This window comes from Artibeus jamaicensis, unplaced genomic scaffold (assembly GCF_021234435.1).
Source record: "Artibeus jamaicensis isolate MK-2021 breed Jamaican fruit bat unplaced genomic scaffold, CSHL_Jam_final contig_797, whole genome shotgun sequence".
Taxonomy (NCBI): domain Eukaryota; kingdom Metazoa; phylum Chordata; class Mammalia; order Chiroptera; family Phyllostomidae; genus Artibeus; species Artibeus jamaicensis.
Window position 1 is genome coordinate 16,342,667 of NW_026521977.1, and position 18,340 is coordinate 16,361,006.

Sequence of the window (18,340 nt, forward strand, 5' to 3'; positions counted from 1 at the left end):
AACCTAGCACTTATGTTGCACATTTAATAGAAAGCTTTTAGGCCATAATCACTGTAGCTGCTGAGCGTCTTACTTCTTCAAGAATCTTTTCAGTGCATGCATTAGCTTTGGTTAAATTATTTTGGATTTAAAAGCAGAATATTGAAAATAGGATGGTTTCAGAAGCATCATTGTAACAGACCAATTTCAAAAGACTCAGTTGCTAAACTTGACCTCATAGCTCCTTTGCAGATCAATTATTTAGATTTAAAAAAAAAGAAGGGAATCTTGTGCTGTTATCTACTGTGGCATTTAGTCTCACACAAAGAAAAGAAGAGAACAATAAAGTAAGACTAAGAAATCATTGTTCCAATGATTGTCATTGAACTGTTACATCAGTAAACATTCACAGTATGAAGTCTCTCTCAATCTCCAGCATATAAAGTAGTAAAAAAAAACAAAATTCCAGTCCCAGTATCTGTGAACAAAACTTGTTACATTTTTCTCCGATGTCATTTCTGGCATAATGTTAGGCATTTGCTCTCACAACCTCCCAAAATTAATAACAAAATATAATCAATTTCTAAAGGCCCCTGCAGCCTTTTTAAAAGTTAATTTCCAGTTAAAAATAAACTTTAATCAAATCCAAGATAAAATTGTGACCTACATTCTATTAAATAATTCACTTTCTTTTTTTCTACACAGTAATTCTTACAATTTTTAAAAAACAACTCTGGAATCCAAAGACATGAGATGCTATTAAAGCACTCGTAAATGACTGTTCAAATTCATTAGTTCTTACATAGTAAATACTTCAAAATGCCAACTTTCCCATCACTGCACGATTACTAACAATGTTGACAATTTACTTACACACACACAGCACACACACAAACACACACAGCCTCTCCATGGAACCATCTCTACTTTTAACATCGCTTCCAGTTAATGTGCAAAACTCTTGCATTCTAATAAAAAATATAAAGGTCAATTTGCTCCTATTTAAACCTCCCTCTTCTCCAAGATATATCATTTATTCGATATGTAATACAAGTTTAGCAATAATTATGCCACGTATAACCATTAAATGGTGTACTACTGTATGCATTGGATTCATTTGCATATTTCATTTTCGTAACTGCACTCTTGATGCATAAATATATTTGGAGATGCTGGGGTAGGGGCAGGGGGCAGTGGCAGACGGAGAGCTAGATTCACACATCGGTCTCCACAGCCTTCGCGTTAGAACAGTTGTTTTTATCTGTCTCACTGTCGTCCCCCTTTCCCTGACATTTCTCCTTTGCACAGAGAGACTCCTTAACTCCTTCTTCCATCTCTAGATACTCTGACTTGTCTCCCAGAGAGGAAGAAGTGGAGCTCCGGAATTTCTTCAGCAAATTAGAAGGGAGGTATGGACAACTGACCGCGTTTTGGGTCAGCTGTGTCTGTTCCTCATTTTCAGTCTCTCTGTGGTAGAAGTAGTTAAAGTTAGAGACAATCACCGGCACTGGCAAAGCAATGGTTAAGACACCTGCTATGGCACACAGGGACCCCACAATCTTGCCCCCCACAGTGATGGGCCTCATGTCCCCATAGCCCACAGTTGTCATGGTCACCACGGCCCACCAAAATGCATCTGGGATGCTTTGGAAATGGGTAGTACGTTCATCGGCCTCCGCGAAATACACAGCACTGGAAAACAGGATGACCCCAATGAAGAGGAAGAAGATGAGAAGGCCCAGTTCCCGCATGCTGGCTCTGAGGGTGTGGCCCAGGATCTGCAGGCCTTTGGAGTGCCGGGAGAGCTTGAAGATCCGGAACACTCGGACCAAACGAATGATCCTGAGGATGGCGAAGGACATGGCCTGCTGCTGCTGGCCGCTGCCACCCCCCTGCTGCTGGGCCAGGTCAGTGCCCAGCGTGATGAAGTAAGGCAGAATGGAGACTATGTCAATGATGTTCATGATGTTTTTGAAGAAGAGTGCTTGGCTGGGACAAGCGAAGCAGCGAACCACGAACTCAAAGGAAAACCAAACAATGCAGACCGTCTCCACGATGAAGAAGGGGTCGTTGAATATCGTGTGCCCTGAGTTCTCCAGGTGGGGTGTCGAAGTGTCGTTCAACAACCCACTCTGCCCACCCGCACTCAGAGCCATGATGAAATCCCTGTCGTCCCGAAACTCAGGCAAGGTCTCCAGGCAGAAAATAACAATGGAGATTAGGATGACCAGGACAGAGACAATGGCTATGCCCCTTGCTGGACTGGAGCTCTCTGGATACTCGAAGAGAAGCCAAATCTGCTTTTTAAATTCATTCTCTGGCAAGGCCCTGTCTTCCTCCTCTCTCACAAAGCCCTCGTCCTCCCGAAACTTGAGCAGAGCCTCCTCTCCCAGCTGATAGAACTTCACCTCCTCCGTGAAGATATCACAGGGGACGTTCACTGGCCTCTTCAGGCGGCCTCCTGATTGATAATAATACAAGATGGCATCAAAGCTAGGCCTGTTCCTGTCAAAAAAATACTCGTTACGCAAAGGGTCAAAGTACTGAGTCCTCTTCTCAGGGTCCCCCAACAATGTCTCTGGAAACTGGGCCAGAGTTTTCATCTGGGTCTCAAAGCGCAGGCCGGACACATTTATCACCACGCGCTCGCAGCAGTCACTGTAGCGGACTGAACTGTAGCCACCGCCGCCCGCCTCGTCCTGAGGCAGCAGGTCCGTGTAGGAGCACTCATCGCCACGGTCATCTTCGCTGTAGTAGAACCTTCCCTCCTCTTCCTCCTCCTCCTCCAGCTCCTCCTCCTCCTCCTCTTCCTCACTCAGCTCCCTCAGGATCTTCTCCTCGGAGCCACTGGGCATCAAGTCCGTGCAATGAGAAAAACTGCTCTGGCGGTGGTGGGCTTTCTTCTTCTCAGGCTGCTGTCGCCTCCTCTTCCGACTACGTCGGCTGCTCTGAGGGTCATGGGAGGTGCAGGCCCCACGAGACTGGTGGTGGTGGTGGGAGCCCCCTCCAGAGCCCCCGCTGCCCTCCACAGCAGCTGTGGCAGCCGCGACAGCCGCTGCGGCCGCCGCCCTGGAGTGAGCCAGCCTCTCCCGCTCCCTGGCCCGAGCCTGGGCCGCGTAACCGTAAGGCATGTGACTGTTGCACCCTGAGCTCTCCGCACTCACCATTGCAACCTCCATGGTGGTGGTTTGGGGAAATGGCTGCTTCCAGTTGTGGCAGAAGAAAGAAAAATAGGGCAGCTTCTTTTCTCACCAAATTAAGGTAAGTTTGGAACACTTAAGCAGATTGCTTGGAAGACTAAGGATATTTTCAGTCCAACTTTGCATTTTCTGTTTTTAAATCAGCACGCCCCATGCTCTGTCTTCCCAGGGATTCAGCATTGCTCTCCAGAGCTTGGCCGGTCTAGATAAAGAGTCTAGCACTCTCAAGCCTAAGTCAGATAATGTTGGGGTCTCCCAAACACCTGTTTGGGGGTGGGTGTTCAAATCTGGAAATCCATGTAGGACGTGGTTGGTGATGGTGCTGTTAGACTCAAAGGCAGCACGTCTCTGACAACTAGCAGTTGTGCCTAGAAAATGGAATATATTTTTCTGCCATGGAAACTGTCCAACGCTCAGTCCATCAAATTTAAATAAAATGCAAATAAGCCTTTAGTCTCAGCACTTGCCTTCCAGTGACTGCTTCACCCATGTTAACATGAGGCTTGAAGTATGTCCGGCCATTGCCACTCAAACCTATCGGATGATTCTCCAGGCTCCCCCTTAAGCTCCTCACAGTCTTCCTGGACCCAGGGGCAATGCCAAGCTACAGAGAGAGGCAAAGACCTTGGGTAGAGAAGGTGCAAGATGATGAGGTGTCAGCAGGGGCAAACCCAGCTCTGAGGTCTCCATAGAAATCAAGGAAATGCAGAGCATCCTTCAGCTAAAATCATGCAGAAGAAGCACTTCACCTGAAAAAGGAAGGAAAACAAGCACAGAAGAAAAATAAAAAGAAGAATCAAATCATAAAAAAAAGCAAACTGAGCATTTCCTTCACATAACATTTCTTTCTGTTGTCCTCCAGCAAACCATACAGAGCACCAAGCAACCTTGAATTTCCAAGGAGAATGGGGCAGTTTGTTAAATCACCTTCTGCCTAAACGTCCTTCTTTCCTTCCTCTTTAGGTATCATTTCAGCTCAGTGTGTTTTCATGTCAGTCTGATCAGTCCACAAGAATAATGCTGTCACTTTACAGCCCCTTCCGTCATACATTGATCTCAATGCATTTTCAAAAATTTCCACACATAAAATATTTCTGAAATTAGTGTCCTTCCACACCCTCTCTATCTCGATTTGGGATTTTAAAAATCAGGAAAAAAACAAAAAAAACAAAAACAGCCTTCTTTAATCCAGGCTCCAGCACTTGAACAAGCTTCAATCACCTCATCTACGAACTATGGAAAATGCAACTTCCCCATCCCACCTTTGTAAGGATTAAATGAGATAGTGGGTATTGACAGAATAAACCACTGACTTGTACATAGTGAGTATCAAAAAATCCTGGTAGTGCCCTGGCTGGTGTAGCTCAGTGGATTGAGTGCGGACCTGCAAACCAGACAATCGCAGTTCGATTCCCAGTCAAGGCACATACCCAGGTTGCAGGCCGGTTCCCTGCAGGCCAATTCCCAGCAGGGGATGCATGAAAGGCGACCATACATTGATGTTTCTCTCCCTCTCTCCTTCCCTTCCCCTCTAAAGATAAATAAATAAAATTTAAAAAAAAAATCCTGGTAGTCATTAAGAACATGACAGGAATTTAACCTTTCATTAGCTATGAACCCGTCCCCTAATCTGTATGTTCCTACACCGCTGTCTGGAGTAGGGGAAGGACAGATCTGAGGCCATCCAGGACATTTTGAGACTCACCAGTGGCCTGTATTAAGTTGGCACTTCCTGACTCCCTGAAGCACGTCCCTGCTATTGTTTTCTGTTCCTGAGACTGGAGAACACTCCCTACCACCCACAGCCCAGGAGCTAATCCCAGTTTCCACTTCTCTAATAACCATTTTCTCTCCTTGCAGTTCCTCCATGTTCATCTCAATGTTTCCTCCTACACTCTTCTCAAGGGACTATCTCCTTATGTTTTTTTTTTAAACCCAGTTTGTACGGACTTTGTTTGCAGCCTGCCTTACCCCTGCCCCCGCCTTCATTTAGTCAGCAGCTCCCATCCCTTACCTTCCCCTCTCTTCTCTCTCTCTGCCCACCTTTATGTTCAGTCTCCCACTTCCCCATCACATCTTCCCTGCAGCCTGCTCTGTCCCCACTGTCACTTGGTTTTTCTGGCCTTTCTTCTTCCTTAGCTGGGCTCTCCCCAGGTCCAAGTAATTCATCTCCTCCACCAGGACCCGTAAAAGCTCCTGCCCCAATTGTCTGTCTCCTCTTGCTTCTTCCACTCACTCTGTCCAACAGGACTTCCAAGAACGCAGAAGAGTGGCCCAGAGAATTGGGGAGGATAACGACAGAATCCAGGGCATCTACTAGCTTCTATTACTGGCAGCACTTGAGCAGCATAAGAAAAATGGTTTTTCTGGAGCCATTAATGGGATTCAGCTCTTGACCACCTGCTGCTTGCTCCTTGCTGAATTGTGTCAGCCTAGAAGCTTAAACACACTGAGTTTTATGAAGTGAGAAGCAGGAAAGTGGCAAAAATATATCCCTTCCTACGCATTCTTCTAAAGTAAGAGGTGAGCTTGACTGGACACAAAACCCAGAAAAATACACCTGTGAAGAAGGTCTCTCTCTCAACAGACATCCCTCTTCCTTTGCCTGACTCCTAACCTCATCTCATACTCTAAAATGTTTACCCTCAGGTGGTCTCTACATCTCTGTTTTCACCATGGAGGGTCAGGCTGACATCCTTTAAATGCTTTCGCAGGCCAAATAGTTCGAGAGTTTGCTCAGTTACTTCTCCAACTCCCTCAAAGCAATTAAAATACACCATCTAAATAAAGCCCCAGTGTAACCGAAGTGTCTGTAAATTTGTACACTACGTACACCGTTGTCCTGCCCAAATGACTCCCAGAAGGTCATGAATTAGAGGGTCTTCTAATTCTCCATCAATCTGCAGGAGACCTAGAACTGGCCTATTTTAGCTCTACACCAAATAATTTCTTATTTATTTAGGTTTACTAGTTTTGGCTCATCCAACTCCCCCAGCCTACAAAAAAACAAATTACCTTCCTTTTACTTGGCTACCAGCTACCTCACTATTCTCTAATCTTAAAAGGAGAAAGAAAGAAAAAAAGAAAGAAAACATAGGAGGAAGAGGTGGAGGAGGAGAGAAAGAGGAAAAGAAAAAAGAAAAAAAAATCCTCCCCCAAAATCAGGCTGGGTTAAAAATCTCTCTTCCTCCTCAAGGTATTCATGTTAGGAGAATTATTCAAGCCAACTCCCAGGAGCCTTTATAATAGGGGAGACCTCTGCATGGAAATATTTCCCTTCCTCTTTAACACCATCAAACTAATAGGATTTCACAGACTGCCAATTCCTGAGTCCTGTTCCCCCAAACAACAGCTATACATCCCGCCCCTCCTCCTCTCACCCCCAACAACAAGCTGTTTGCATTTCTCAGGGCTAATTTCCACAACTGTGTTAGGATGGTACATGAACCTTATCCGAGGGAGAGAGTGAGAGAAAAGCGAAAGATTCAGAGAGAGAGAATCAGAAAGGCTAACACCGGTGAGATTTATACACTTCAACACACGCCATTTAAACAGTCCCTATGTGTTGCTCAAATGCTCAGAAAATGCACGCAAATCCAAATGTGGGGAGAGGCAGCAATTCAAACCCGTTCACCAGCTGTTCCCAAAGGAACGGAACCAGTGAGTCTGGGATGAGGCAAAACGATGCTAAATCTAAACCCCACCTCGTTGGGAAACGACATCTTTAATCACACCCTCGCCTCAGACCTAGGTTCCCGCTCGGGCACGTTAAGCAGGGCGCACGCACCCATCCATGGGGTTGGGAAAATAACAACTGTTGGCCCCCCGGAGCGCCACGCATCATCTGCACCTCCCTTCTCCCACCTCCTGGTTTATTTTTAACCGCCTTCCATTCATGCCCTTCTGTCACATTCCCGATATTATTTGTCTCTCAAATGTCCAGTTTCTTAACAGCCAAAAGGAGAGAGGAGACGATAAGAGGCATCATACTTACCGTTCCCAGGAGGGGTGCAAAATAAAAATAAGGACAATCCCCCGGTTGGTTTTGATTTCCCCCCCCTCAAGCTGCAACAGCTGGAGGAAGGGAAGAACGATCTCGGGGGTGGAAGGAGTCACGCCTGTGTGGCAGGTGGAGGCTCCAAAATATCCACGGAAGAAGTTCCGCTGCCTGGCCAGGGGGGCACAGAGTCCTCGCTGCTGGAGCCCAGGTGTGGGGATCTGGGCTGCCCCAGAGAAGACCTCCAAGACTTCTGGTTCCTCTGGAGTTCAGCACAGCAGGGCTCGACTGGAAAAGGAAGTCAAGGTTCCCCCAGAAAAAGAGCAAAATCCTAGACAGCACCGATCACTTGTTAAGCCCGAATTCCTCCAACATCCATCCCTCTCCCTCTCGCTCTGGCTGCAGAAGCAGCACACGCCTCCCCTGGCCGAGAACGCGCGCCGGCCGGGGGCGGGGCGAGGGCCGTGCCGAGGGCGTGGCGTTCACCGCGGGCGCCTGGGGCGCCTCCCGCGTGGCGGGGCGGGTGCAGTCAAGACTGAGACTGCTCGCCCGGGGTCAGGCCCCCAGATGCTGAGGATCAGGGGGAACCCCTGGGAATCATTCCAGGAGCCCCTGGCTGTCACCTTCGGCAGCGAGAAAATAATCACGGGGGAAGAAAAGTCCCCTTTGGACGTGAAATGTGGGTCCCGACGGCAGATCCGGAGCCTAGAAAGAGGCTGGGGGACTGACCTCGACGGGAGGTCCAGCCTCGACAACAAGGTGCCCCTGGGCGTCTTTTCATCTCCTTGTCCCGCTGTCTCTTCAGTTCCTCTGGCACCCCTACCTAATAACGAGTTTGTGGGATTGGGGGCCCGGATGCAACTCTGGAGGGGCCCCTGGTCAGGAGCCCTCTAGTCACCTGCGACTGTCCCCAGAGCTCTCTTTCTCCGCCTCCTTTGCACAGTTTGTGTGGCTCAAACAGCGGGTTGGGCCTCCAGGGCACACATGGACTTTGTATGTGTTTCACCCAGAGGGGTGGATCACAGAAACTGGAACCCGGACCAAGCTAAGGGCTGCGCACGGGAGGCACTAATCCGAGTGGGAAAAAGTCGAAGGCTCTGAGCAGGTTGCAAGTCTGGCTTGGGGGCAGGGCGAGGCAAGGCGAGGGTTGGGGGGAAGTCCTCCTCCTTAAACCTGTTGCTGCGAAAAGAAACACGACTCCACCAGAGGCTTGGATCTCAGCTGGAGGTCTCTGTCGCAGGGGTAAAAAACGTACTACTCCGTAGGTAGGTGAGTGCGCCTACAGCTGCGTCCTCACCTCGGGATGGATGTCCAGGTTGCTTATTAGATGCACGAAATGCTCTGAGCGTGGGTGAAATATACAATTCCCGTGAATACATCACAAGAAAGGACAGCGGTGGTAAGTGCGAGTGAATGTGCAGGCACACAATCAGAACCTCGGGCTGCGACCGAGGCCCCAACCTCTCCTCCCTGCACCCCTCCCCCCCCCACACACACACACTGTGGGCCAAGCAAGCACTGGTGGCACCCTCTGGGGCTGTTGAAGAAAACCGACCTTGGGCGGGTCATTTGGCACTGAGGCGGTCACTGTAGTCCTCAGCTGGCAGCTTTGTTCGTGGGCCTTATTGGGCCTCTTCCTTTTGTGGTGCTCGATTAATTATTAAGAGAAATATTCCTGAGCTGAATTATAGATATGCCCTGCGCTCGCTCACCTATCTGCCGCTGGCTCCATGAAGGACACCGGGAAGACTGCTTTCCGTGGCTGCTTGATTTTTTAATTAAATAACTAAAATATTCTCATTGTAATCAGTGAAAAGAAAAAATATACAAGGAAGACAGAAAGAAAAAGAAACCCTGAGGTGCAACCTTGCTTTTCCTAACGTCTTCCAGCAAGTTCAGCTTCAGCTTTTGCCCACAGATTTACTTCTGATCCCCCTGGTCTTAATCGTGGTTAGGGAACTGAGAAAAAGGTGCCTCCATGCTAGCTGGAGAGAGAGGCTTTTTGCCTCAGTTCATTCACCACTATTGTTCATTCCAGCCAGCAGGGAGGGCAGATTTCTCCCAAAGTAAAAGTGCACAACAGAGATGTAGTTAGTCACTGTGCAATTTCATACCTATCTAAAGCAGGTAATTGAGTTTCTGGGTGTCTCATCAGAACAATGTTTCTTGGGCCATTAGAAGGCAGGGTGCAGGGCACAAGATCTCGGGACCAGTTTCCCAAAAGCAATTTGTGAGATCAGTCCTGAGCAACAGCGGCCTGCTTTCAGGGAGATGAAAGCAGATTGAATGATGTACAAAAGATGGCAGTTATATTGAAGCTTGGACATTTTAACGGGATCATGTTAAAACTTTATGAAATATGCTTCCGTGAGTCATTTATCGTTTGTTCCTTTCACAGTCCAGAGAATTTTAAAGTTTAAAATGCCTGAGGACTTTATCAATATTTGCCCTTCTTAGGCATAAAGAATCTGAGCTGCTGAAGCACAGGGAGAATGCAGTCAAGTGAGGCCGAGGAGAAATCACTCTTAGGGAGATATTCAGGTCATAGAAGAGACATTTATTGAGAATTCGATCAAGGCAGGTAACACTTGTTGAGTGTCCTCCTAGTACCCAGCTCTGTGTCAAGTTCTTTGCATGCATACTGGCTAGTTTTATCTGAATAACTAAACACTTTATGTAGTAGGTACCATTATTATCACTATTTTGCAGAGAAAAAAATTGAGGCTTACAATGGTTCAGTAACTTGCCCCAAAGTTATACAGCTACTTACATAGCAGAACTGGGCCTTAGACGCTCTGACTCTCTGCAATGCGGACAGACCCCCAGGCCAGTGATGATAATACTGGGCAGTCTCCGTCCATTCGTCCGCGTAAACTAGTGGCTGTAACAGATGCAGTGATGGGTTATGAAAGAAGGGGATGCATGCCAGGTTGGAAATGTGAGAATAGTGTTCCCAGGGAGCAAAGAATGGAACAGAACCCACCTTGGGAGAGGCAGGCATGGATTGACAGGGAAAGGGGAGATGTGTCTGAAGAATGGTGAGAATTGGAGTGGCTGCCATGGGGACACATGGGCACATGGCACTGGGAGGACCCAGAGTGACTGGAATCTGAGATGTAGGTAGAATCCAACTGAGAACAGTATGTTCTGCCCCCAGCCTCCCTCTCCTATCCCCCACCACAGACACCTTTGCCTTTTTAAATAATTATAAAGCAAATGAGAAGCATTACATTTCTCTCCCTGAAATTCTCTTAAGGATTCCTAGAAACCCACACAAATAAACAGTAGTAGAAAGATGCTTTGCTTGTGAGCAACAAGAATCTACCTTGTCTCAACTGCAAAATTCTGTTCTCCTGAGAGAGCAAGAATTATCATTTTTTTTGCCTTAGTCATTGACTAGTTGAAATTCTTCAAGCTGCCTACCCCCAAATACACCTAACACAACGATCAATTTTTCCCCAGCTTTGCATTCTCTCAGTGGTGGCACGAATGTTCCAGACTGCACCATGAAGCCTTTGTTTATGTAGAAAGGGGCAAGGGGTCACAGATTCTCTTTTCTACAAAGAGGATAGGAGGCCCTGTGGGATATAAACAGAGACCATTCTAAATGCTTTTGTTCTCTTTGGGGACCATGGTCCCCAGTGAATTGCAATGTTCTGTTTATTCCTCCTCTCTCCCCCAAGAACCCCCTGTGACACCCCCTTGAAAATACGTGCTGTATCCCAAGCAACCAGCGCAGTACCTGACCCAGAGGAGACACTTGATAAGAATGTAGTAAAATGAATGTATAACGGAAGAGGTTTCCATTTGCCAAGAAAGTTCAGCGCATGTGGTGGGAGAAAACTAAAAGAAGACCACATTATTTCCTGCTTACCCAAGCCTCTCAACTATCCAACTTAAAGTTCTGAAGGGATGTGAGGGTGAGGGTCCTGGGGAACTTGATTCCATGCTTCCCAGGCCCAGATTGATGCGTGCAGGTATTCTGAGCAGTCCAAAATTCCTTATACATGTGAGTCACTCAGCTAGTTGTTTCTCGTACCTGGAGTTTTGAATGACTGTTCACCAGTTCCCATTCCATTTTATTCATCCCACTACTGGTCAAGTCTTTAGACACCAGAGAAGCATATTTACTTCTTATTAAAGTGAGAACACATCAACCGTGGAGAGAAAGACTGACTACTCACTTGCTTCCTGACTGACCACAGCACTGTACCAGGCACAATAGCAAATAAGGCAGCCGCCTGTCTGCCCCGGGTGGACACCCATGGTCTAGAGGGTGGGAATTGAGTCAACACACTCATGTGGTAAGGGTCTGACAGAAGTCACACACAGGGCAGAAGGAAGTAGCAGTTAATTGAATTTGGAGCAGTTAATTGAGAAAGGTTCTCAAGGCAGAAGGAGCCACATGACAAAGGGTTATTGAACAAGAATGGCAGATATGAGGAGAAGCAAGGTAAGCAGATGACTCAATATGAAACTGGGAAAGGTAACAGTGAGATAGGCTTGGATATGCATGCTTGAGTATGAGCTACAGTCTGCTAAAACACTGCCTGAAAAGGTTCTCGACCTTTTCCCACCCTTACCTTCAGGACAGATGTAATTCACACACACAACACACTCTCTTGGGCAAACCCAGGTGAGCAGCTGTGCCATCCACTGAAAAGACTGAATTATAGGCATTCCTGGACTTCCTGGCTAGATGGCATCCCTTTCTCCTCCGTCTATGGCTGCAACTCAGAAGCCTAGTGAGTGAAATTGAGTTGGCATAACCATAATTAGAGTTAGTTTTCTAAATGCAAGTCAATAAAAAATGTTCTTTAATTGACATAACTTCTTATTTGCAATGCACTTCACCTTGAACAGTGATACACCAATGTGGGGTGGCACTGCTGTTGAGCAGTGCCTTCCTGCCAGATCCAAGCTAAAAAGATGACACAGAACCACACTACTAGCTCTTTGTTCTGCTTTCCTTATATGTGGCCAGGAAATAGGACACTGGTGGAGGCTCACTTAAAATGAAATAGCAACCGAGGTGCAGATTAAAAAAAAACCCCACAGTCTTGTCTGCGGGCAAAAATCAATTAGGAGCAAACTTGAGGCAGGGATGAACCAAGGAAAATTTAGGTATGGAACAGTATTTCAGTTCTTACAAAAACTGCCACCACCATGCTTTCTGTAATTACTCCTAAGAGTGTGCAGAAAGCTTTTCCCATATACATAAGTGTGGGCCTTTTTATGGAAATACCAGGCTTAGTATACTTCCTGCCAAAAATGGGTTCCAAACTCTTTGAAGGCTGCTTCACATATGGGCAATGATCACAGGACAGGTCAAATTCTATTCTCTTAGGAGCTAGTTCCTTCTCCCTTGCCCCCATTTTGATTTTGACCCATACCTTTCACCCCCCCACAACAGGTATCACCACGGCTTCCAGGGGCCTCTGTGCAACACAGGAATGTTTTCAGGCCTCTGTGTTCCTGTGCAACACAGGAACGTTTTCAGGCCTCCTCCAGGCCCCCAGCATCCATCGCTGGCTGCCTCTCCCTCACCAGACCCACACACCTTCTGATTTGGTTCAGTGTTAGAAAGACCACGTCCAGTGCACGCTTTCCGAAACCATGACTGTAGCTGTTGGATGGATGTTTCCATACAGAAGACATGTCTAGTAGGTTCAGATCAGTTACAAAATCTACACAAAATTATTTCTACTCTTTGCTCACTGGCTAAAGATGGAAACACAATTCTGGGGACTAGCCAACTGGTGTATTTTAGAACAAAAAGCCAAACCAAACAAAGCTGAGAGTATGAGTGTCATAAGGATGCTAACTCGTGGTTTCTCATCCCTGGCTGCTGAGAACACTGCATCACCTGTCAAGCTTTATATACACCAGAAGCCCCTCTAATTTACCTCTCTGTTGACCTCACAAATCAGCTCTGACTCTGAATAAGCACAAAATCATAGGTGGACCATTTCCTTTAGATGTTTTTTTGAAAGAGACCCTTTCAAAATTCTTACATAAGTTTATACCTGACAGTAAACTTAACATATTTACAGTGAAATTCTAATGATTTATAAAGCCCTTGGGGGGAAAAAATAAGCATTTGACTAAAGCAATGACTCTTGGATTGCTTGAGGGGCTAGAGCAGTATTCATTGTTCATTTATTCAACAAAATTTCATTGAGCATATCTTTTGTCTCAGGTTTCTGCTCTTAAACAGACAAGGTTATATTGTAGATGTGGACAAGAAAGGGGCCACATACCAAGCCTGACAAGCTCAGGGGAGACCTGCATGGCTGGCATTTCAAACTCAGAGACCAATAGTAACCACCTAGGAAGGTCTGCAATTAAAACTTCCCAACTAAAATCGAGTCATGGTGGGTAGTCATATATCAGGCTGGTATTTTCCCAGACAAAGGTAAGATCTTTACCTTAACTGAGCCTGTCCATTGCCTTTTTGCATCTAGAATAACATACCTTTGAAATGTCAGATTAATGCTTCTTTTCCAGACTTCTCAGGGCCCAGTCTCCCACCAGAGAAGGAGCTCACAGAACCCCTCATTGTTATTTTGTTTCCTGAATACCATCTCTATGTGCTGTAAATGTTCATCAACTGTCCATGCCTAGTCACTCTTCTAAGTGCCTGGGAATGGGATAGGAGGGGGCTCTCTAGGGGAATAGGGATAGTCCTGGACAGGCTGAAGTATTCACAGTTGTACATCTGAATACCACTCACATTTACTTAAAAGGCCATGATGATTGCTATTCTCAGGTGTCCTGATGTGTAAAATGTACTTCTCCTTGTTCTGGCCCAGCCCATTCTTCCAAAAGCCTGGATGTGCTGAGCTCTGTTAAACTTCTGTTTCATTAAGGGTTCTTTTGTAGCAGGTAATAGAAAACACTTCAAGCGAGCTCATATACAACAGTGGGCTGAAGGTAAGAGTATCGTCAGATCTTACCAGAGTCCAGAAAAGAAATGAAGAACCAAGATTTAGCAAAACCAGAGAATTAGTCATTCATGGTCTTTCTCGGCAATGCATTTCTGCTTTTCTATAACATCTCCATGCACGTAGCCCCATAATGGCTAACTTAGCCCCCCTATTACATGCTCTTTCAATTTAAAGGTCCCTCACATGCTTTAAAATTTCTAAGAGGCCCTGGCTGGTGTAGCTCAGTGGATTGAGCACGGGCCTGTGAACCAGACAATCGCAGTTCGATTCCCAGTCAGGGCACATGCCGGGGTTGCAGGCCGGTTCCCTGCAGGCCACTTCCCAGCAGGGGACACACAAAAGGCAACCATACATAGGTGTTTCTCTCACTCTCTCCTTCCCTTCCCCTCTAGATAAATAAATAAAATCTTAAAAAATTTTCTAAGAGAAATCTGATTGATTTAGCTCATCTTTTTAAACCAGGACACTCACATTACCAGCTTAACTGGTCAAGTCATGTGTGTCCTCCAAAGGAAAGGTACTCATCTGTGTCTGGGTGGAATGAGCTGTTCCAAACAGGGACCAATATAAGTCCAGTGTGTTAACTCTAACAGCAATATGCCAAGTGGTTTTAAGATCTTAGTAAATTCACGCTACTCTTACTTATAAAACATCTTCTCAGCATCCTATCTAGTATATTTTTAAATACTTACATTACATATTCCACATTAGAGATTATGTAAACTATTTTACAACTGAGTTGCAGCTGACTAGGAGATAATGCTACACTGAAATTTTGCAATATGCTATGTCTGGTTTTTTGCTCTGTATTTCACAGCTAATAATTCCATTTTCAGAGTATAAGCATTTCCTAGCCTCCTGTAAAGCTTATAGGCACATAAGAAACAAGCCATTATCCCTGAACAAAGAAGTCACTCCCTGATTTATGTTAAGTACTTAAGATTCTTGTTTTTAAGACATAATAATCTCAGCTGATAAACACTGGGTGAAAGGTATCCGCACCTGTGTATTTGTCTGCTTGTGAATAGGTGCTGACCGATGTGAATGCATCCCGTGTTAATGTTGTCTTCTGTGTTGTGTGTAAGCAATAATGGGAGAGCTATTTACTCAATTCTGCAAAATGCACCCAGAGGCTACTGTGAGAAACGCATCAAAAAATATATGTATCTAAAAATAGCTAGGTAATATATAACCATCTGCAGATGGGAATTGTTCATGCAGTTTTCTAAACCACAGCAGGTTTCTTTAAGACATTATGGCTTTCCCCACACTTACTAGATATACTAAATCTTCCATGCTTAAAAGCAGATCATTTAAATAAGGGTGCAGCAAAATTGACTGGACCCAAATTAAAATTATTTTTAAGGCAAGATCAAACCACCCCTTTCACCTTAGAATAGCTACATGTACACATGTTATGTCAAGCACAAGAGCAGCATCTATGAGGCAGAGAATCCTAGCAAACATCTTAGAATACTACACTGCCAACAATGTAAGGGCCACTCTTTGAAGTAACATCTTCATTGCCTACTGTTTTATTTGTTCAGATTCCCTCAGCAGAAAACAAACATTAAATAGTGGACTAAACCAGAGATTAAAAGTTCATTGTGTTTTAGGAGTATGTTGGAGAAATATTTAGACAAGAAAGCTACAGTGTTTGCAAAGAGACACTTAGTGAAAAATGCAAGGGAACTAGGGCTTCTTAGCAGGGGTATTACACCTAACTTTATAAACAATTAAAATTATATTAAATAATAACCATAATTTAAAATCAATATACAGAGGAGTGGGTTTGGTATGTGATAATCTAAGGTGGTTTCTTCTGTCCAGGACCCAGTCAAAGTATTTGGTACAATCTTTCAAGGTATCTCCAATTCACACGGTCTTCTGTCACCACTACAGTATACACAGTTGATGGTCTGGCTGTGTGCTTCAAACTTATCTCCACAGAGTCCCTGTATGAGCGATATATTTAATACCACACCTGGACTTCCGGCCAAGATGGAGGCGTAGGTGGAAACACTGTGCCTCCTCACACAACCAAGTTTAAAGAAATCAAAGTTTAAGTAACAAAAACGCAACCAAACCAGACAGAAAATTGAACTGTACGGAAGTCTGACAACAAGGAACCATTCAGCCAGACCTGTAAGAGGGGTAGAGTCAGCGGCTGGTGGAGCGGGGTTGCACATTTGCGCCCAGATAAACCAAGCAAAGGAGTGAGCATTGATAGAGATCGGACAACCCAGGGCCCCAGCAATGGTAAATAAAACCTAAAAACACCAATTGGAAAAACTTTCAGGGGTCGAGGTGCCGGGAGAAGCTCCCAGACTCAAAGAGAGTTCGTTGGAGAGACCCACAAGTTTCTGGAGGGTGCACAAGCCCACACATTCAGGAACCAGCACCAGAAGGGCCCAATTTGCTTGCAAGAAGCAGCAGAGGGGACCGAAATCCGAGAGAGAGCGGAACAGACGCCATTGCCTTTCTCTGACCCCACCCCCACATACATCTTCATAACCCAGCAACTGGGTGGCCCCACCATGGTGAATTCCTAAGGCTCAGCCCCTCATATGTAACAGGTGCAAACAGACCAGAACATTATGGTTCAAGAAGAATAGCTCAAAGCCCCAGAGCCAATACTTTCAAGCGACCAAGAGATAGCCAACCTATCAGATGCACAGTTCAAGACACTGGTGATCAGGATGCTCACAGAACTAGTTAATTTTAGTCACAAATTAGATGAACAAATGAAGGCTAAACTAAGCGAAATGAAGGGAAGTGCACAGGAAACCAACAGTGATGGAAAGAAAACTGGGACTCAAATCAAGGGAGTGGACCAGAAGGAAGAAAAAAAATGACCAAATAGAAAAGAATGAAGAGACAATAATTCAAAAAAATGAGGAAAGGCTTAGGAACCTCCAGGACATCTTTAAACATTCCAACATCCAAATTATAGGGGTACCAAAAGGGGAAGAGGAACAGCCACAAGTGGAAAACTTATTTGAACAAATAATAAAAGAGAACTTCCCCATTCTGGCAAAGGAAATAGACTTCCAGGAAATCCAGGAAGCTCAGAGAGTCCCAAAGAAGTGGGACCCAAGAAGGAACACACCAAGGTACATCATAATTACATTAGCCAAGATTAAAATGAAGGAGAAAATCCTAAAAGCAGCAAGAGATAAGGGGATAGTCACCTACAAAGGAGTTCCCATCAGACTGTCAGCTGATTTCTCAAAAGAGACCTTACAGGCAAGAAGGGGCTAGAAAGAAGTATTCCAAATTGCCAGGGTCCAGCTGCAGCAGGGTCCAGAGATCCCAAAGGTGGGTAAGGCATCAGCGATGGGTAACAGACGATGGGTAATCACACCTCAAAGGACAGTGAAACTCTGTTCCATTTATTGCAAGTACAAGCAGGTTTTTATATTTTCATTTTAGGTAGTGATTAACATTTTCAGTATAGCATGATCAGTTAAGCAAAAAAATCAATACAAAGGTAACCAGGAAAAATACGGAAGTTCCCATAGATTCAGTTATAATAAACAAAGATTATTTTGACCAGGAGAGCCATAAATCAGACAATTAAAAATAGCTGTATGTACAGAATTTGAATGTCTTAATTGTATATTAAAGTTTCTCAGAATTTATCATGGGGCAAAAGGATACGCTAGATTGAGTAGAGGTAATAGGAAATTCATTATAAGGCCTTTGTGATATCTAATTTAGCTATCTATCCTTTTCTGTCTAAAATGTTTCTCTGTGTACTATAAACTCTGACTCTTTAGTAACTGTTTCTACGTGTTTAGTTTGTAATAACTAGCCAGCTTTTGTTGTTTCTTTGCCTGTCTAATTGATATATATTTTTATTCAAGGTAAAGGAGGGGCTGTTACTCCAACAACTTTTAAACATTCAGGGACTATTTCATTAGAGGGAACTTTGTTCTCTGGTCAAGAAATTATTTTGTACAACTTCATAGGAATTATGCGAATCAATGAACCTGAAATATAAGTGTCTAACAATCCTACCACCTTTTGATCACCCAGACAAACATGTAACTTGTTTTTCTTATTTCTGGTACACCATGGCAGTCCTGATCGCTTTAAGTTGCTCAAACCAGGGTAATTTATACAACTTGACATGTTTTCCTTTATGGTTAATAATTATATTACCCTGGCTGTCGTACTCCCTTGTATAAGGGAGAGGGGAATCTGGAGATTTTTCC

General features: G+C 45.0%; 1 protein-coding gene across 2 annotated transcripts in view; it reads right to left on the reverse strand.

The window, feature by feature from the left end:
* Positions 1-384: 384 nt before the first annotated feature.
* The window catches only part of KCNA4 (potassium voltage-gated channel subfamily A member 4), a 300,918-nt gene continuing 282,962 nt past the window's right edge, over positions 385-18,340 (reverse strand). Inside the window, exons 1-2 of one of the 2 annotated variants that reach the window (XM_037126671.2) lie at positions 7,174-7,552; positions 385-3,928 (exon numbers count right to left, since the gene is read on the reverse strand). In XM_037126671.2, coding sequence (XP_036982566.2) covers positions 1,194-3,158 — 1,965 coding nt within the window. In that variant the 5' untranslated portion in view covers positions 3,159-3,928; positions 7,174-7,552 and the 3' untranslated portion in view covers positions 385-1,193. Of the gene's footprint in view, positions 3,929-7,173; positions 7,553-18,340 lie in introns of those variants that run through there. The other variant, XM_037126670.2, reaches the window with a different exon arrangement.